This window comes from Callithrix jacchus, chromosome 4 (assembly GCF_049354715.1).
Source record: "Callithrix jacchus isolate 240 chromosome 4, calJac240_pri, whole genome shotgun sequence".
NCBI classification, from domain to species: Eukaryota; Metazoa; Chordata; class Mammalia; order Primates; family Cebidae; genus Callithrix; species Callithrix jacchus.
In genome coordinates, this window is record NC_133505.1 from 22,216,505 (window position 1) to 22,235,352 (window position 18,848).

Sequence of the window (18,848 nt, forward strand, 5' to 3'; positions counted from 1 at the left end):
AGGGCATGTGCTGGACCTCACCATCCCAAGAACAATACAACTCAAAAGTGTGTAATCAAACAGCTAGAACACATATTCACAGGCTACAAGCAACAGACTTGCAGAAAAGTAATTGTGTACTTATTATTAGCTTCCCTGTAGGCTCCATGAGGAAAGGAAAAGGCTGTATCAGTCTTGTTCACAACTATATCTTAGCTCCTAGCACTATGCTGGGTACATAGAGGCTGATCAATAACATACTTGTTAAATGTTTTTGAATGAAAACAAGAAAAGCCCATGTGGCCTGTCAATATGGCTTCTCTCTTCCTTCTTTCCAAATCTCCCTTTCCCACTCTCTCCTCACCCTCCACCTATACTTAAGCACATACACAGAAACAGTTGTTTCTGCCACATGCAAGTCAGGCCATCATTTAACCTCTCTGTGCCTCAGACTCCTCATTTATAAAATGAGGACAACAATAATAACTACTTCAAAGGGCAGCCATGAGGATTAAATGAATGCAAATTTGTAGAGCACTTACAGTATTACCTGGCTTGCAGCAAGGGCCATGTAAGCGTTTATTAAACTACAGTGCTATCCAAAGTTAGCACAGATTTCAGAAGTCAAAACATGATTCTCCTCAAGACGGCCCTTCAGACACCCGCCACAAGCTCTGGGGTTCCCAGGTCACCTGCACTTCTGACTAGCTGTCTCTGTCATATGCCCAGGGCCTGAGCACTGACTGCTAGGGAGTCTCAGTTCTCACCCATGCAGCTTCTCTCTACACATGATGTTTCATTGCTATTTGCTTTACTTCCTCAGGTTTCACAGAATGACTCGTAGAACTCAAGAAAGTGCTATCCTTCCAGTTACAGTTTTATTATAAAGGACACATATCAGGACCAGCCAAATGAAAATCTGCATAGGGAGAGATGTGGGAACTTTCCCAAATAGAAGCTTATGTGTCCTCAGGAACGCTTCACCTTCCAGGCACTTTGTTGAATGATTACCAACCAGGAAGATCACCTGAGCTTCCATGTCCAGAGTATTCACTGGGGTTCCATTATGTAGGCATAGTTAATTAAATCATTGGCCACATGGCTCAACTCAATCTCCAGCCCCAATCTGCTCCCCAGAGGTGGGCCTGGTTATGTGGCTCAAAGCCTAAGCCCCCTAATCACATGGTTGGCCCTTCTGGCAAGGCTAGCCTCCATTCTGAAATCATCTTGGGTCTTCCATGAGTCATCTTTTTAACATAAACTCAGATGTATTTCCAGAGGCCCACCGTGAATAACAGACACTCCTATCACTTGGGAAATTCCAAGGATTGACGGTACTTCCCAGGAACCAGAATCAAAGTCCAGTCAAATTCTTTATTATAGAGCATAAAGTTTACTGAATTGAACGGGGAGAAGGAGCAAGAAAAGCATTCTAGGAAACAGGTGTCTAAAAAGAAAGGCAAGAATAGTCTGCGACTCTCATGGCTTAGTAGGGAAACAGCCCCCAGCTGATTGGCTTTGCTATACAATAGTCCTCCTTTAGCTGAAGTTTCACTTTCTGTGGTTTCATTACCTGTAGGACAGTACGATAAGATATTTTGAGAGACCACATTCACGTAACTTTTAAGTTGTTCTATTATTCCTAGTTTATAAATTAAACTTTATCATATGTATATAAAGGAAAAAACACAGTATGTACCTGATTCGGTACTATATGCAGTTTCAGGCATCCACTGGGGGTCTTGGAATGTATTTCAGCAGATAAGGGAGGACAACTGTACTGGAATGCACCAGCTTTGAGTCAAATAACGAGGGCTCTGAGTTTAGTTCCAATGTTCAAACACCTTCCTATTCCAGCAGCATCCGCCCTGATCCAGCATGGCGGCACGAGCTTCTGCCAGTTCACACCCTGGCTACACAGCAGGCGCCTTTCCGGAACCGCCCTCTGGGTGGATTCAATTTCTCCGTCGCCCTGTGATGACGCAAAAAACCCCAGGGCGCATCTTGTAAGCTGGCAGCCACGTTTGCGCAGGCGCAGCGCGGCCGCGGGTGGGCGGAACCCGTCGGGATGAGTGGCGGAGCGACAGAGACCCCTGTGGGTTGTGAGGCCGCCCCGGGCGGTGGCAGCAAGAAGAGGGACTCCCTGGGAACCGCGAGTTCAGCGCACCTCATTATCAAGGGTACGGAGTGTCAGAGCTGTAGTTCCTGGTGGATCCCAGCGTAGCCTCAGCTCCCAGGCGGCGCCCTCTGACCCGGGCCGACCCCGGCTCCCAGGCTGGCGCGCGTGCGTTTGTGCGGGGCAGGGGAGTAGTGGTCGGTACCAACCGTTTTCCCCGCGCCAAATGCGTCCCACTGCAGCCAACCAGCCCAACTCCTCGTGCTTCCTCGCTTTCCTCTGCCGTAGCCTGAGCTATTAGGCCCGCCCCAGTCTATTCCCCAAGCTCAGGACCTCTGGGGGTAGAACCTCTTTGGGTAACCTCGCGACCGACGTGTAGTGTAAAGGTCACTGGATCTGGGCGGCGGGAGGCAGACGCTTAGGAGTTGAGTGACTTCGGGTCATTGACTTTGTCCACTCTCCTACCCGGTCTGTTCCTGGTGGTGCGAGAAGTAAGTGAGATACATTTATGAAAGTGCTAGATGACACCGTAAAGAGCCATTCACGTTTAGAAATGTACATGTGTCCTGTGTGCTTTGAGCTGCAAGGAGGTTACAACCTAGATAGTCACGGAGCTGGCATTAGGTTTGATTCCTAAAGCTCACAACGCTGTTTCCTGCGGGAAAGTCTTTGACAGTTGAGTTGTAGTTCTTTATATAGACCGGATAGTTATGTACAGTGCTTGTATTCATTCGTGTTTTTTCTACTTGGCATACTTAAGAAGATATGTCCTAATAAAATTCACTAAAATCTGCGCATCATATGTCTGCAAAAATGAAAAATTTGGTGAATGAACTTGAATAATAGATATTCTTACTCAGATTTAATTTCACAAAGAATTTTGAGATTTACATTTTAAACTACATAGTTATAACTAAGAATCATAAACTGACTCACCAAAAGACTTAAATTTAGACCTTTATTTCTTAAAGACTTTTTCAGACTTATGAGAACGAGACTTACAATGAACATTCACCACCCACCTTAATAAACAATTAAAAGCCCCACTGTGTCTTCCTCTAATTGCACTCATTCTCCTCCCTCCTCTCAAGGTAGCCAGCATCTGCAATTTGGTGTGTATTATTATTATGCATTTCTTTGTAGTTCTGTTGCCTCTATATCAAAAGGAAGTATTCTGAATATTTTAGAGGTTTATGTAAATGGCTTTAATCCTTCTGAAACCTGCTTTTTAATTATATTTATTATAAAATATGTATTACATTGTTTATTATATTTATGTTGATAAGTATAAGTCTGGTGTATTTTTAGTTGCTGATTTATAGAATTCCGCTGTATGAGTATGATGAAAGTGTTTCCCTTTTTTTCTTTTGATATTACACCAATGCTGTAATAAACATGTATAAATGGCCTTATTCATTTGTGCAAGAGTTTTCTAGGCTACACACCTGTGTGTGAAAATCTTAGGTATACAGGTCTTCATCTTTATTAGATATTGAAAGATTGTTTTGAAAAGTAGTTGTATCAGTGTACACATTAACTAGCAGTGGATGAGATTTCCTCTTAGTCCATAGTCTAAACTTTATTTTAACCTTCATATCTTCGTGGGGAAGGGAGAGAATAAAACAGGCTAGAGATTATGCCATTTACCATGGATTAACCCTGAATTTCATTTTATCTTTATAGATCTTGGAGAAATTCATTCAAGGCTTTTGGATCATAGACCAGTTATTCAAGGAGAAACTCGTTATTTTGTAAAAGAATTTGAAGTGAGTATTTAAACTTATATTATAAAAGTACTTCCCCAATTGTTAGTGTGTTATTATACAGAAGAGAAATTCCCCAGTTTTAAAATCCGATTTCAGTTTATATGTTCATAAAATACCTGAAGTAAAAATTATGAAGAAGTAAAAATGCTTGTTTCTAGTGGGATAGGTTCAAGACTAAACAGCGGGAGACATAAGTTCTAGTGCCTGCTCTAGGGTATTTCATGTCTGTTGATCATGGGTGTTTTTAATATATAAAATGAGATATCGTGGGGAAAAAAAAAAGGGATTTTAGAGATTGATGGGTCTGAGTTTTCCAGACCCATTTTCTGTGTTTTTTTTCCTCAATTGAGACATCAGCAGTCACTAAGCAGTCAAATTAAAACTTGTGAATTATCCTTGGCTATTTCCTTTCTTATAGGTTCCATATTCAGTGACCACATCTTCTAGATGTTACCTAGTGGTTACCTCTTAAATGTCCATTCTGTCTGACAGGTGTGCTGGCTTTATCAACCAAGTCAAATCCAGTTTTCACCCTCCTGCCAGAGGAATCTAACATTATTTCACTTTTTAAAACCCTTTGGTAATATATCTGTCAGCAGGATAAAATCACAGCATTGTTCTGTGACCTGGCCCTTGCTTTTCTAGCTTAACCATCTGCCACTCTTTACCTTACATACTATATTCCAGCGATACTGATACATGAACATCCTGCTTCATATTGCTGTAGTTTTGTACATGTACAGTTGGTTCATTGTTCTTTGAGCAGTAACTTCTCAAACTACTGTTGGGATGGTAAATGGTGTTACACAAATAATTCTGTGATTCCGTGTAAGTTGGAGTTTTTTGCAAATGAGACTTACCAGTCAGGATGTATAAATATGCCGAAAGGAGAGAACCTTTTAGTAAACCCAGTTGTTACAGAGCAGTCAAGATAGAGGGCCAGAGCTGTTGCATTAAATAGGTAACCATTTCTGGGTGCAAAAGATGCTGTGACTCCCCCCAGCACAGTAGCTCACGCCTGCAGTCCCAGCACTTCGGAAGGCCGAGGCAGGAGTATCATGAGGTCAGGAGTTCAAGACCAGCCTGACCAACATGGTAACACCCTGTCTCTACTCAATATACAAAATTAGCCAGTTGTGGTGACTGGCACCTGTAATCCCAGCTACTCCAGAGGCTGAGTCAGGAAAATCACTTGAACCTGGGAGGCAGAGGTTGTAGTGAACCAAGATAGCACCATTGCACTCCAGCCTGGGTGGCAGAGCAAGACATCATCTCAAAAAAAATAAAAATAATAAGATGTTGTGACTCAAAAACTGCATAATACTTCACAGGGTATGTGCATCTTAGAATATTGTCTGGTACCTAGGAATTAACTAGGTAAATAACCAAGTTTCTTATACATGTTAATGTATAACAGATTATACGTGTTAACTGGCATGCATAATTGGTTCAGTTAATATGTTAATTAACGTGTATAATTGGGTCAGTTTACATGTTAATTAACATTGGTTCATTGTTCATTAAGCAATAAATTCCCACAATCTGATTATACCACATAATCATCTAAAATTTTTTTAAAGTCTTTTTGATCTTTTTAATCATTTATTTATTTGTCATTATTATTTATTATTCTTATTTGAAATAAGATTAATGTGGGAGAAAATTATCCAGAGACTATTCCCTTACCATGTGGTGTCAAGATGATTACCAATTCCTTAGTAAGAAGAAAGTGTAGGCCAGGCGAGATGGCTCACGCCTGTAATACCAGCACTTTGGGAGGCCGAGGTGGGCATTTTCACTTGAGGTCAGGAGTTTGAGACCAGCCTGGCCAACATGGCAAAGCCCCGTCCCTACTAAAAAAAAAATTTAAAAATTAGCTGGACGTGGTGGCATGTGCCTGTAGTCTCAGCTACTTGGGAGGCTGAGGCAGGAGATTCTCTTGAACCCAGAAGGTGGAGGTTGCAGTGAGCCGAGATCAGGCTGGTCTCAAAAAAAAAAAAAAAGGCTCTGTCTTAAAAAAAGCGAGGCTCTGTCTCCAAAAAAAAAAAAAAAAGAAGAAGAAGGAGAAAGTGGAAATTTCTATACAAACTTGCTATAAGTTTTTTTACAGTGTGTTGTATAAATATGTTTTTAAAATAATGTATTGTGTTTTCCATGTATAGAGTGTGTATTTAGTTCTTCTTAAATGTGGGAGTTATATTTTCTTCCTTTTACTTTATTTCAGCAACCATACTATCAGCAAATCTACCTCCAAAACATATCTTAAGTCATTCTACTTATCTTCTTGCCACTACCCCATCCCAACCCAGCTCACAGTAAGCCCTCACCTGGACATCTGCAGTAGGCTCCTACCTGGTCTCCTGAATTTCAGTCTTATCTCTGTGAAATAACCTTTCCTGTACAGTAGCTAAATGGTCTGTAACTCCGATCAGACCACACCCTTGCTTAGCCTCCTCCCACTGTGCCTTTTCTTTACAGGGACAGTGCACTCCAGCTCCTTGGCTGTAGTGAGGAATCCTGGATGATCTCTAACTTCATCTTGTCTTTCACACTTTACTGTACAAAACTCTTCACTCCTTGTGTTTCAGCCACAATGTTTCCTTTTTCTTTAACACATCACGATTGTTGCAGCATCAACAATTCCATCTTCCTAAGATGCTGCTACTGCTCAGTATTTGCATGGCTCATTATTTTGGTTTAGATTGCAGGTTAAATATCACCTCTGGCCCTTTAACCCAAAGCAGTCACCAGTACACTGTATCATGTCACCCTAATTTACTTCTATATGTAGCATTGTATTCATTTTCTAAGTCTGTATAATAATTTACCACAAATTTAATAAGGTCAAAACAGCTTACAGTATAGCAGCTGATTATATAAAGTCAAACAAAATGTGTTGAGCACTTATTTTATGTGAGGCATAGTATCAGGAACTGATGATATGCCAGTTAATAAGACAGACATAGTCCTACCCTTCATTCTTACAGTGCTTTGAAGAATGGTCTTTATTATTGAAGAGTGGTCTCTGAAGGGCTGAAGAACATTTCATCAGCTAAGTTTGAGTTGCTTTTCTTGAAAAGTACTGGACCCAGTCTTTTCACACAGTGACCAACACCAGACCAATTGGTCTTCCCTCCCCAGTGGGTCTTTCTGAGGGTTTAGAGTTACACAGTAACTTTCCTGTATCTCAGGTTCAACTGCCTTTTCTGTCTATTGCACACTAATATTTCCTCTCAAATTCGAAGAAAAACCTCAACTTGTTTTAGAGGCTTTAGGTTTGAATATGCATCTGCATTATTTATAATTCTTTTTTTTTTTTTTTTTTTTTGAGACCAAGTTTTGCTTTCGTTGCCCAGACTAGAGTGCAGTGGTATGATCTTGGCTCACTCAACCTCCATCTCCCAGGTTCAAGTGATTCTCCTGCCTAATGTCCCAGGTAGCTGGGATTACAGGCATGCCCCACCATGCCCAGCTAATTTTGTGTTTTTAGTAGAGATGGGGTTTCTTCATGTTAGTCAGGCTGGTGTCAAACTCCTGACCTCAGGTGATCCTCCACCTCAGCCTCCCAAAATGCTGGGATTACAGGCATGAGCCACCATGCCCAGCCTATTTATACTTCTTTTCTGTCTTGGCTGAAACAGTGATATCAGATGTGGTCTTTGCCCTAAGTGGCATGGTTAGACAGACAGAGAAGAGTGGTGAAGCAGAGCTTATGGTACCTTCTGGAAGTTTTATCTTTTTATACCATTTAAATATAGGTCAGTTTAGGAAAAACTGGCTAGCCCTTAAAGCTCAAGTTGCTTATGTGTTTAAAAAACTTAATGCCTATGGCAACAATGACCTCTTTCTTCATAAAATTTTATTTGTAAAAGAAGGGAATAAGTACCACATGGTGGCAGCATTACTTAAATTATTGAAGTACTATTCAGCTATTCTAAGGTCTCTGTTTGTTTTCATTAGTATTTAAGGCAGTTGACTGTCTTTATCCCGACTTTATCCAAACTGTTTTTCACTTGATTCCAAAGAACATTATGGACAGAGATTGCTAAGGATCTCACCTTTCAGGTGGAGCCCTTCCAATGAGTATTAATGTAATAGTATCAGTGGGCAAAAGCATTGTCCTCTGTGCCACTGTCTTTCTAGCCTTACAGGAACTTTCGGCCTTTCGCGTGTGGAGCAGAGCAGAGACTCATGGTAGGCAACAAGTATTTAGACATCCTTATAGAGTATATAGTCCTGTTAATTAATGTGTATAATTCAGTTTTTAGCAAACTTTATTCATGCAGTGCTTTATGGAATAGTTACTGAATACCTATGTATATCAGTAAGCAATGTGTTTAGTTAATAGTGACAGATATCTGAAAAATAGTGGATTTAACAAGTATGTAATTTTCTATCGCAATAATGCAGAGTTTACAGATAGCTTAGGGCTGGAATGGTGGCTCTGTGACATCAGCTTTTTCTTCCAGTTTTACCTTCTGTCCTCCTGGGATTGTTGCCTTTGTCCTTATGCTTACAAAGTAGCTTTTATTGTTTTTGTTTTGAGACAGGGTCACGCTCTGTCACCCAGGCTGGAGTGCAGTGGCACGATTATGGCTTCCTGTAGCCTCGACCTCCTGGGTTCAGGCAGTCTTCTTCCTTCAGCCTCCCAAGTAACTGGGACCACAGTAACCTGTCCTCTGAATGGAGCTGCATAGCTCCCCTCTCTGTTCTTAGTTGTGTTTGGCTTTGAATTGAGAGACCATTTTCTTGTACATGTAAATTAGTCTGCTATAAGGAATGCAGCAGTTTTCCCTATTCTCTCTTGATTCTTCCAGATTACAATGCCATGGCTGGCTAATTATTTATATTTTTATTTTTATAGAGACAGGGTCTCACTATGTTGCCCATGCTGGACTTGAATTCCTGGGCTCAATTGTTCCTTTCACCCCAGTCTCCAAAGTACTGGGATTATAAGCATGAGCCACCTCTGGGCCTGCAAGGTAACTTTTGGACCTCTAGCCATTACATGTGCATTTCATATAGCTAAAAGGAAGGCAGGTGGGAAACAGCTGGCAGCCTCTGTTATAGGCATGTTACCACTCCAAATAAAATGTAGGTGTTGATAGCAAGAGAGAAGAGGATGGAGACAGAGGAATCTGTCATACCAGACATGTAAAAATAAACAAGAAACAGTTCCTACCTCCATGAAGTTTACCATTTAGGGAGAAGAAAGGCAAAGTACAAAAAACTTGAGAGCCCAAAAGAGGAAACAACTCCAGAAGCAACTTCTAAAAGAGCTCAGGGAAATTTTCATAGAATGTGGGTAATGTTTGGACTGAAAAAAAAAATAGGTGTTAGGAAAAATGAAGGAAATAGTGGTTAAAATTAGAGGCAAAAAGAGAAGTGTTTAATAGTGCAATAACTATAGGAGTTGAGAGGGATTATTATAATTAATTCCAACATGGGTTAAATTGATCAGGAGAAAATTCTTCAAAAGGCAGCACAAACAAGAATTTCACATGACATCCTGATTTCTTGTTTTTAGTTAAGATTACTAGAGGCACTGTCAGATTATTAAATGTCAGGTTAAAACATCATTTTATCATACTATCTGTTCCACATAACATGTGATAAGTATATGTATACGCTATATGGTTTTTTTTTTTTTTTGAGAAGGAGTTTCGCTCTTGTTACCCAGGCTGGAGTGCAATGGCACGATCTCGGCTCACCACAACCTCTGCCCCCTGGGTTCAGGCAATTCTCCTGCCTCAGCCTCCCGAGTAGCCGGGATTACAGGCACGTGCCACCATGCCCAGCTATTTTTTTTTTTTTTTGTATTTTTAGTAGAGACAAGGTTTCACCATGTTGACCTGGATGGTCTCGATCTCTTGACCTCGTGATCCACCCGCCTTGGCCTCCCAGAGTGCTGGGATTACAGGTGTGAGCAACCGTGCCCGGCCACTGTATGGTTTTAAATCTCGTGATTGAAAGAAAAATTTAAATGGTGTAAGTCTCTCATTTTCTTCCTAATGCTATCAGGTTACATCAGAAACCAAGTTTTATGAGTGCTGAGAATTTTCATGCCAGAAACAATATGCATATATAAATAAACAAATGTTAGTTTATATTCTTCCTTGTATGGTAAGTGTGGACTGTACCCCTCAGTTAAAAATACCAGCATAAAAACAAATGCATACCAGATGGTGAGTTTAAGAAAAGAGACTTTCTAACACCTTTTTTTATGTAATGTGTGTAATAGTGTCATGGGATGGTTTTTTTTTTTTTTTGGAGACATAATTTCGCTCTTGTTGCCCAGGCTGGAGTGCAGTGGCATGATCTCAGCTTACTGCAACCTCTGCCTCCCTGGTTCAAGCGATTCTCCTGTGTCAGCCTCCCAAGTAGCTGGGATTACAGGAATATGCCACCGTGCCCAGCTAATTTTTGTATTTTTAGTGCTGATGGGGTTTCACTATGTTGGTCAGGCTGGTCTTGAACTCCTGATCTCAGGTGATCCAACTGCCTTGGCCTCCCAAAGTGCTGGTATTAAAGGCATGAGCCACTGTGCCAGGACTTTTGTCTTTTAAATTAATTATTAATGGGCTCTTAGAGAGGTGTGGCTACTAATTCACTTACTATATGTAACTACCAGTTTGCCTGCTACAATAAATAACCCTTTAAATAAGTGGTTCTTTACTTTAGTAGGTCATGGACTCCTTTAAGAATTTTTTTTCCCAAAAAAATGCATAGAGAACATATGTGTTCAATTTGACTGCAATTTCAGGAGCACCCTGGAACCCCAGAGCCCACCCATAGGCCCCAGAATAATAACCTGTCCTCTGAATGGGGCTGCATAGCTCCCCTCTCTGTTCTTAGTTGTGATTGTCTTTGAATTGAGAAACCATTTTCTTCTACATGTAAATTAGTCTGCCATAAAGAATGAAATAGTTTCATTGTAATCCTCCAGATTACAATGCCATCTGGAGAAGGTGGCATGGCTGTGGCACAGTTTTATGTTTTGTTTTTTTCTCTTTGAATATGTCTAAAAACAGAGCAATTAGCATGGCAAAGCCAATCTAATCTGTAATAAAACCAGGCAATGGTATCCCCATGATACCAATGGCCAATTCATCAACAGCTAAAAGGCTTCCATGGTATCAGAACTGCCAGAGGGAGTGGAAAGAATGCAGAGGGACTTGTGAGAGCCTTAAGTGTTAGACAGCCTCAAAATTCCCACCAGATATATTTGGGAAGCCTGATGGGTGTTTTAGTCTGTTTTGTGATGCTATAACAGAAAACCTGAAACTGAGTAATTTATAATGAGGAGAAATGTATTTGGCTGACAGTTCTGGAGGCTGGGAAGTCATCAAGGGGGTTCATCTGGTGAGTGCCTTCTGACTGTGTCATCCTATGGTGGGAGGCAGAAGGCAAAAAAAGGTGAGGGCTGAACTTGTCTACTTAGAAGGAACCCATTCTTTTGATAATGGCATGAGTCCATTCATGAGGGCACATTGCTCATGAACTAATCACCTCTCCTTAGGCCCCACCTCCCAACACTGTGGCATTGGGCGTTATATTTCCAGCACATAGGTTTGGGGGATATATTCAAACCATAGCAGTGGGCCATTTGGAGAGCAGCAGCAGAAACTCAGAGGGGACTTCACAGGCTCCAACTTAGGAGTGGGTGCTAGGGGGCTGTAGGAAAGCCTAATGGTGCCGAAGCAGTCCAAAGCTTTGTTACTCCCAAACTGAAACACTCTTTCACAGTCATGTTTTGCACTGTAGAGAAACTTTAGGAAACTGAACACTTTGAGAAACAGTAAAAAGGGAGTTCTACAACTCTAAAGTTAAAAACGCTGTTCTGACCACCCCTCCCTTCTAAAATAGTGCAAAACTAATTTCACTGAAAATTGAGCAAAAGTCAAATCCCACACCATTTATTAGAGGATAAAGAACTGAATAATACTCCTCAAGGAAATAAGAAAGATTTGACCCCACGAAAAATAAAACTATAACCTAGTATTTTATTTTATGTATTTTTTGAGGTGGAGTGTCACTCTTCTCTTAGGCTGGAATGCAGTAGTGCAATCTTGGCTCAACCTTCACCTCCTGCTTCAAGCCATTCTCCTGCCTCAGCCTCTTCAGTAGCTCGGATTACAGGCACATACCACCACACCTGGTTGATTTTTGTATTTTTTGGTAGAAACAGGGTTTCCCCATGTTGGCCAGGCTGATCTTGAACTCATGACCTCAGGTGATCCACCTGCCTCAGCTTCCCAACATACTGGGATTACAGGCATGAGCCACCATGCTCAACCAAACTAGTATTTTCACATGAGCTCCAGGAGCATAAGAAAATTATAGAAGCAAGGAAAAACAATATAACTCATAAAAGGAAAAACTCAGAAATGATTAGGTAAAACAGAAACAGCAAAAATAAAAGGTAAGGTGAAATAGTTCAGGAAAAAGAAATTTAAAGACATTTCATAAATGAAAACTAAACTAAAAGGAACACAAGTAAATAAACAACTGAAGAGTCAGTCCTTAAGTGAAGTTGAAAATTGAAATATGTGTGATAATGAGCTGCTAGATTAGAAAACTAAAGCAATATAATAAAGTAAATATAAAATATAAATATGAAAACTAGAAGTAAAAAAACAAACCTTCTTGAAGTAAAATACTACTAAAATTATATTGAAGGGCACACTACATTCAGAAAAAGTAACCCAGAATAGATGACACTGAGATAGTTACCAATACATCTATTAGACTTTGTAGAAAAAAAGTTTTTTGGGCATCCAGACAAAATGACTAAGTCCTTTGTAAGGGGCAAGAAAACACAATAATTAACAGATGTATCTTATCTCATGCCAGAAGACAATGGAATAACAGCCAGAGATTTTATATCCAGCCAAACTGACTCCCAGGTACAGGAACCACACACACTTAGGTCATGCAAGGACTCTGGGATGATTGTTCCAATGACCCTTTGCTAAGGAAAGAATTTCAGCCAAGCAAAATGATTAGAGAGGCTTCTACCTAACAATAGTTGGTAAGCATTCAATGCACATTTACTTACAGAATGATGAATAAACCATAAAGGCAGACAGTGTAATATCCAGTGGCTCTATGTTCTGATGTGAAGATATAATATAATTCTTAGAAAATAGAGGGAGACAGTGAGGGCATGTGAAATTAGAATTTCCTTAATGATTGCCTATAAATATTAACTGGAAGTAAAAGGGTGCTATTTCAAACTGGATCCCAAAAAGGAGGGAAGAGCTGGGTAAAGATAAGATTATCATCTAGTATTAAAATTGCTATAAATAGGGAACCGATAATCACCAAAAAAGTGATGGTATTATATACAAAGGTATCATATAAAGTATAGTTTGGGTGTCCCTAATCAAAAATTCCAAAATCCAGAATGCTTCAATGAGCATTTTCTTTGAGCATCATATTAGCACTCAAAAAGTTTTGGATTTTGGAGCATTTCAGATTTTGGATTTTCGGGTTAAGGATACTTGATCTGTATTAGTATAAACATAACCATGAGAACAAGAATACCAGTTTTTCTAAATACTGAAAGATATACCAAAAAGAGAGAACAAAGATCACATAAAGATCTTATATATATATATATATATATATATATATATATATATATATATATATTTGTTGTGTGTGTTTATGAATTTGACTCATGAAGTGAAATAAGAAAAGTATGTATATCATGTTTTTGTTTAAAAAAGAGGGAATTTTGGCTGGGCACGGTGGCTCATGCCTCTAATCCCAGCACTTTGGGAGACTGAGGCAGGTGGATCATCTTAGGTCAGGAGTTCAAAACCAGCCTGGCCAACATGATGAAGCACCATCTCTACTAAAAATACAAAAATTTAGCTGGGCGTGGTGGTGCATACCTGTAATCCCAGCTACTCAGGAGGCTGAGGGAGGAGAATTGTTTGAACCTCAGAGGTGGAGGTTGCAGTGAGCTGAGATTGTGCCATTGCACTCCAGCCTGGGCAACAAGAGTGAAACTCCATCTTAAAGGAATTTAAAAATATGTATAATATATTGGTATATTTCAGAAATATTGTGGTTCTGGTTACAGGTCTCTGCAATGAAGTGAATATTGCAATAAAGCAAGTTAAACAAATTTCTTGGGTACCCAATTAATAGAAAAGTATGTTTACATTATACTGTAGTCTATTAAGTGTGCAGTAGCATCATGTCAAAAAAACAATGTACATACCTTAATTAAAAAATACTTTCTTGATAAGGCTGGTAATCATCTGAGCCTTCAGCAAGTCATAATCTTTTTGCTAATGGAGAATCTTGTTTCAATGTTGATGACTGCTGACTGATCAGGGTGGTAGTTGCTGAAGGTTGGGATAGCTGTGGCAATTTCTTAAAATAAGACAGCAATGAAGTTTCCCACATCAGTGGACTCTTCCTTCTACAAAGATTTCTCTGTAGTATGAGATGCTGCTTGGTAGCATTTTACCCACAGTCGAAGTTTTTCAAAATTTCAGTCCTCTCAAACCCTGCTGCTGCTTTATTAATTAAGTCTGTAATATTCTGAACCTTTTATTGTCATATTAATAGTGTTCACAGCATTCTCAACATGTCTTTCTAAGTGTAATCATTTCTAGCTTTTGATTAAGATGAGAGTTGTGCAACGCTTACTTTACTTGAACATGTTGAAGCCATTGTAGGGTTACTTACTAATTGGCCTAATTTCACCAGGAGTAGATTCCATCTCAAGAAACTGCATTCTTTGCTCATCCATAAGAAGCAACTCCTCATCTGTTCAAGTTTTATTATGAGACTGCAGGAATTCTGTCATATCTTCAGGCTCCACATCTAATTGTTTTGCTTTTTCCACCTCATCTGTAATGGTTTCCTCAGCTGAAGTCTAGAACCCCTCAAAGTCATCCATGACGGTTGGAATCAACTTTTTCCGGGCTCTTGTTAATGTTGATACTTTACCCTCTTCCCATGAATCATTAATGTTCTTAATGACATCTAGAATGGTAAATCATTTCCAGAAGATTTTCAGTTTACTTTGCCCAGATCCATCAGTGAAATCACTGTGGCAGCTATTAAGAAAATTATTTCTTAAATAGTAAGTCTCTTGAAAGTCAAAATGATTCCTTAATTCGTGGCTGTAGAATGGATATTGTATTAGCAGACATGAAAACAACATCCATGTTCTTGTATATCTCCATCAGAGCTCTTGGGTAACCAGGTGCATTGTCATTGAGCAGTAATATTTTGAGAGGAGTCTTTTTTTCTGAGCAGTAGGTCTCAACAGTGGGCTTCAGTAAACCATACTGTAAATAGATATGCTGTCATCCAGGCTTTGTTGTTCCTTTTGTAAAGCACAGGCAGAGTAGATTTAGCATAAGTTTTTAGGGCCTGAGGATTTTTGGAATGGTATGTGAGCTCTGGCTTCAACTTCAAGTCACCAGCTTCATTAACCCCTAACAAAAGAGTTAGCTCATCCTTTGAAGCTCTGAAGCCAGGCGTTGACTTCTCCTCTCAAGCCATGAAAGTCCTAGGTGGCATCTTCTGCTAACAGCAGGCTGTTTCACATACATTGAAAATCTGTTGTTTAGTGTAGCCACCTATGAATCATTAATGTTTGTGATTCATTAATGTTCAATTGGTGACAGTGATCTTAGCTAGCTCTTGCAGTCTGTATTAGCACTTGCAGCTTCACTTTGTACTTGTATGTTATGGAGATGGTGTCTTTCCTTAAATCTCATGAACCAACCTCTGCTGGCTTGGCTTCAGACCTTCTGCAGCTTCCTCACCTCTCTCAACCTTCATAGAATTGAAGAGAATTAGGGCCTTCCTCTGGCTTAAGAGAATGTTGTGCTGGTTTCATCTTCTATCCAGACCACTCAACTTTCTCCTTATTAACAGCCTAAAGGCTGTTTCACTTTCTTATCATTCATATGTTCAGTGAAATAACATTTTAAATTTTCTTCAAGAATGTTTCTTTTCCACCAGATGCAGTGGCTCACCCCTATAAGCCCAGCATTTTGGGAGGCCAAGGCAGGTGGATCACTTGAGGTCAGGAGTTCTCGACCAGCCTGGCCAACATGGTCAAACCCCATCTCTACTAAAAATACAAAAAAAAAATTAGCCAGGCATGGTGGCACATGCCTGTATCCCAGCTACTCAGGAGGCTGAGGCATGAGAATCACTTGAACCCAGGTGGCAAATGTTGGGGGGGAAAAAATGTTTCTTTTCCATTCTCATCTTGGCTAAATATCTGGTGCAAAAGGCCTTATGTTCATCCTGTTTTGGCTTTTAGCACGTCTTCCTCACTAAGTGTAATCATTTCTATTTTTTGATTAAAGTCAGAGATGTATGACTCTTTCTTTACTTGAACACTTAGAGGCCATTGTGGGGTTATTAATTGGCCTAATTTCAGTGTGTCTTGGGGAATATGGAGGCCTAAGGAGAAGGAAAGAGATGGGGCAACGGCTGGTCAGTGGAGCAATCAGAACAAACCCAGCATTTATAGATGAAGTTCATGGTCTTACATGCCTGTGGTTTATGGTACCTCAAAACTATGACGACAGTAACATCAAAGATCACTGGTCACAGATCACTGTAACAGGTGTAAGAGTAATGAAAACTTGTGAAATATGAGAATTACCCAAATGTGACACAGGGACACAATTGCTGATGGAAATATGGTGCCAATAGGCGTACTTGAAACAGGGTTGCACAAACTTTCAATTTGTAAAAAAAAAACAACACATAGTATCTGTGAGGCATAGTAAAGTAAGGTATGCTTGTGTACACTTAGAAGTATAAACATTGGACAGTCACAGTGGCTCAATCCCAGCACTTTGGGAGGCTGAGGTAGATGGATCGCTTGAGCTTAGGAGTTTGAGACTAGTTTTTGGAAACATGATGAAACCCTCTCTCAACAAAAAATACAAAAATTAGCTGTGAATAGTGGCTCATGCCTGTTCTCTCAGCTACTTGGAGGCTGAAGCAGGAAGATCTCTTGAGCCCAGGAAGTGGAGGTTGCAATGAGCCAGGATCTCACCACTGTACTCCAGCCTGGGCAACAGAGTGAAACCCTATCTCAAAAAATATATGTATGCACACATTCACATGTATACATTTATACATGCATGTATATACTCAACAGTGGTTAGTTAAATTATTAATAATTGCCTAAAGGGAAGCTATGGAGGAAATGGGGTATAAAGGATAGGAGTAGAAGCTAGACTTCTTTGAATATATTTTGTTTTATAGATACAGATTTAAGGCACGAGCCTATGTCATTGCTACTCAGAAATTGTTCCATGCAGTTTCAAGGCACAGTGATTTGACTTTACATCCTAGTGAAATATACTTTCAAAACAATTTTTTAAAAATCTTAAATTTTTTTTAGTAATTATTTTGTTGATGCTAGTATTGGTATTATTATTTGATTGAATCAGTGGTAAAACAATTATGTCGGTGTTTTGATAACTGGAAAGAAACAGATAAAACAGAAGAGGGTAATTAGAAATTCTGTGGTCTTGACCTTGACTATCAATATGAACTTAAGATGTATCTATTCTTTTTAAAAATACATATTTCCTAGCCTTGTTCACGGAAAAGTTAGAAACAGTGACCAACCTAATAGCAGTGAGCAGCCCTTGTGCTCGGTCTCCAAATTCCATTTCTACATCCCAGTGGGAGTTAGACACCTGCTCATTCCAAGTCCAGAGCAGGAAATGCAGAGGGTGAACCTGGAGCATCAGGTCATGCCAGAAAGCAAATGAGGTACTACAAAATTACTAGAGTTTTGTCTGAAGCATTCCAGAGCCAGCTTGACTAGGATCCCACTGGACAAAGCTGAGATCATTTGAGAAACAGTTATCTGGTGCAAAAGACCTCACATTCCTACTGTGAGAAATGCTGCAATGGATTGAAAAACTTTAAATATCTTTAAATCTGTGTGTCATAGGGATATGTACAAACAGACAAAAAACCTCTTTTAATCACCTTTATTGGGTACTAGGGAAACAACTCATTGTTTTTGAAACTGGTAAATAAGGGGGAAAGAATCAAGTGTTTTATTTTGCCTTTTGTGTGTGAATATTCCTCAGAGTAACCAAGTTGTCGATGGAGGCAGTTTCTCTTCATAGAGTATTTCTGCTAGTAAACAAAGACAGAATGCTACCAAGATGCTGTAGAGAGTATACAACTCATATCTGAAACATTACTGCGAACAGAAAACAGAACCCTGAGTTTTATCAAGGCTTTAGTTCTAACGACTAATTTACAGGAAAGAGAAGAGACAAAGGAGTATGTTAAATTACACCATGGGGATTCATTCAGCAAACAACAGACTGTGGGAAACTGTGCAGAACAAATGACTCACTTTTTTCCAACAAATTGCAAGGGAAAACAGTGAAAGGGGAAAGCTATTGGTTAAACAGACTTAAGAAACATATTAAAATTGTAATATATAAAACTTGTTTAGGTTGTGGTTCAAACAAACTGGGGGATAAAAAACAGGATGTTTGAGAGAATGTGAACACTGCTTTGATATTTCATGATATTAAAAAATTGTTGGCCAAGCGTTGTCAACAAATGTCTTTTATAGAAACATGGGACAACCCTGTCTCTATAAAAAATACAAAAATTAGTTAAGTATCATAATGTGTGCCTGTAGTCCCAGCTACTTGGATGGCTGAGGTAGGAGGATCACTTGAGCCAGGGAGGCAGAGGTTGCAGTGAGCCAAGATAATGCTATTGCACTCCAGCCTGGAAAACAGAGGCAGACACTTATCTCACCAAAAAAAAAAAAAAAAAAAAAAATAGTACTATTGACTGTGTGTATGTGTGTGTGAGAGAGGTGGTCTTACTATTTAAGCCAAGTCTTGTGTTTTAAAGATACTAATATATGTTGAGACCAGGCATGGTGGCTCATGCATATAATTCCAGCACTTTGGGAGTCCAGGGTGAGAAGATTGCTTGAGCCCAGGAGT

At 39.7% G+C, this 18,848-nt stretch overlaps 1 protein-coding gene and 1 long non-coding RNA gene across 10 annotated transcripts in view; one reads left to right on the forward strand and one right to left on the reverse strand.

Moving 5' to 3' along the window:
• Nucleotides 1-1,349: 1,349 nt before the first annotated feature.
• LOC144582039 (uncharacterized) lies at nt 1,350-2,386 on the reverse strand. The gene is made up of 3 exons (XR_013533764.1): nt 2,147-2,386; nt 1,679-1,951; nt 1,350-1,552 (listed from the first exon to the last, which is right to left on the reverse strand). It is a non-coding gene; the product is annotated as an uncharacterized LOC144582039 (long non-coding RNA).
• Nucleotides 2,027-18,848, forward strand: part of BLOC1S5 (biogenesis of lysosomal organelles complex 1 subunit 5) — a 170,552-nt gene continuing 153,730 nt past the window's right edge. For all 9 annotated transcript variants that reach the window (XM_035294983.3, XM_078368414.1, XM_008993996.5 and 6 more), the window contains exons 1-2: nt 2,027-2,159; nt 3,779-3,861. In XM_035294983.3, the coding sequence (XP_035150874.2) occupies nt 2,048-2,159; nt 3,779-3,861 (195 nt within the window). In that variant the 5' untranslated portion in view covers nt 2,027-2,047. The remainder of the gene's footprint in view (nt 2,160-3,778; nt 3,862-18,848) is intronic.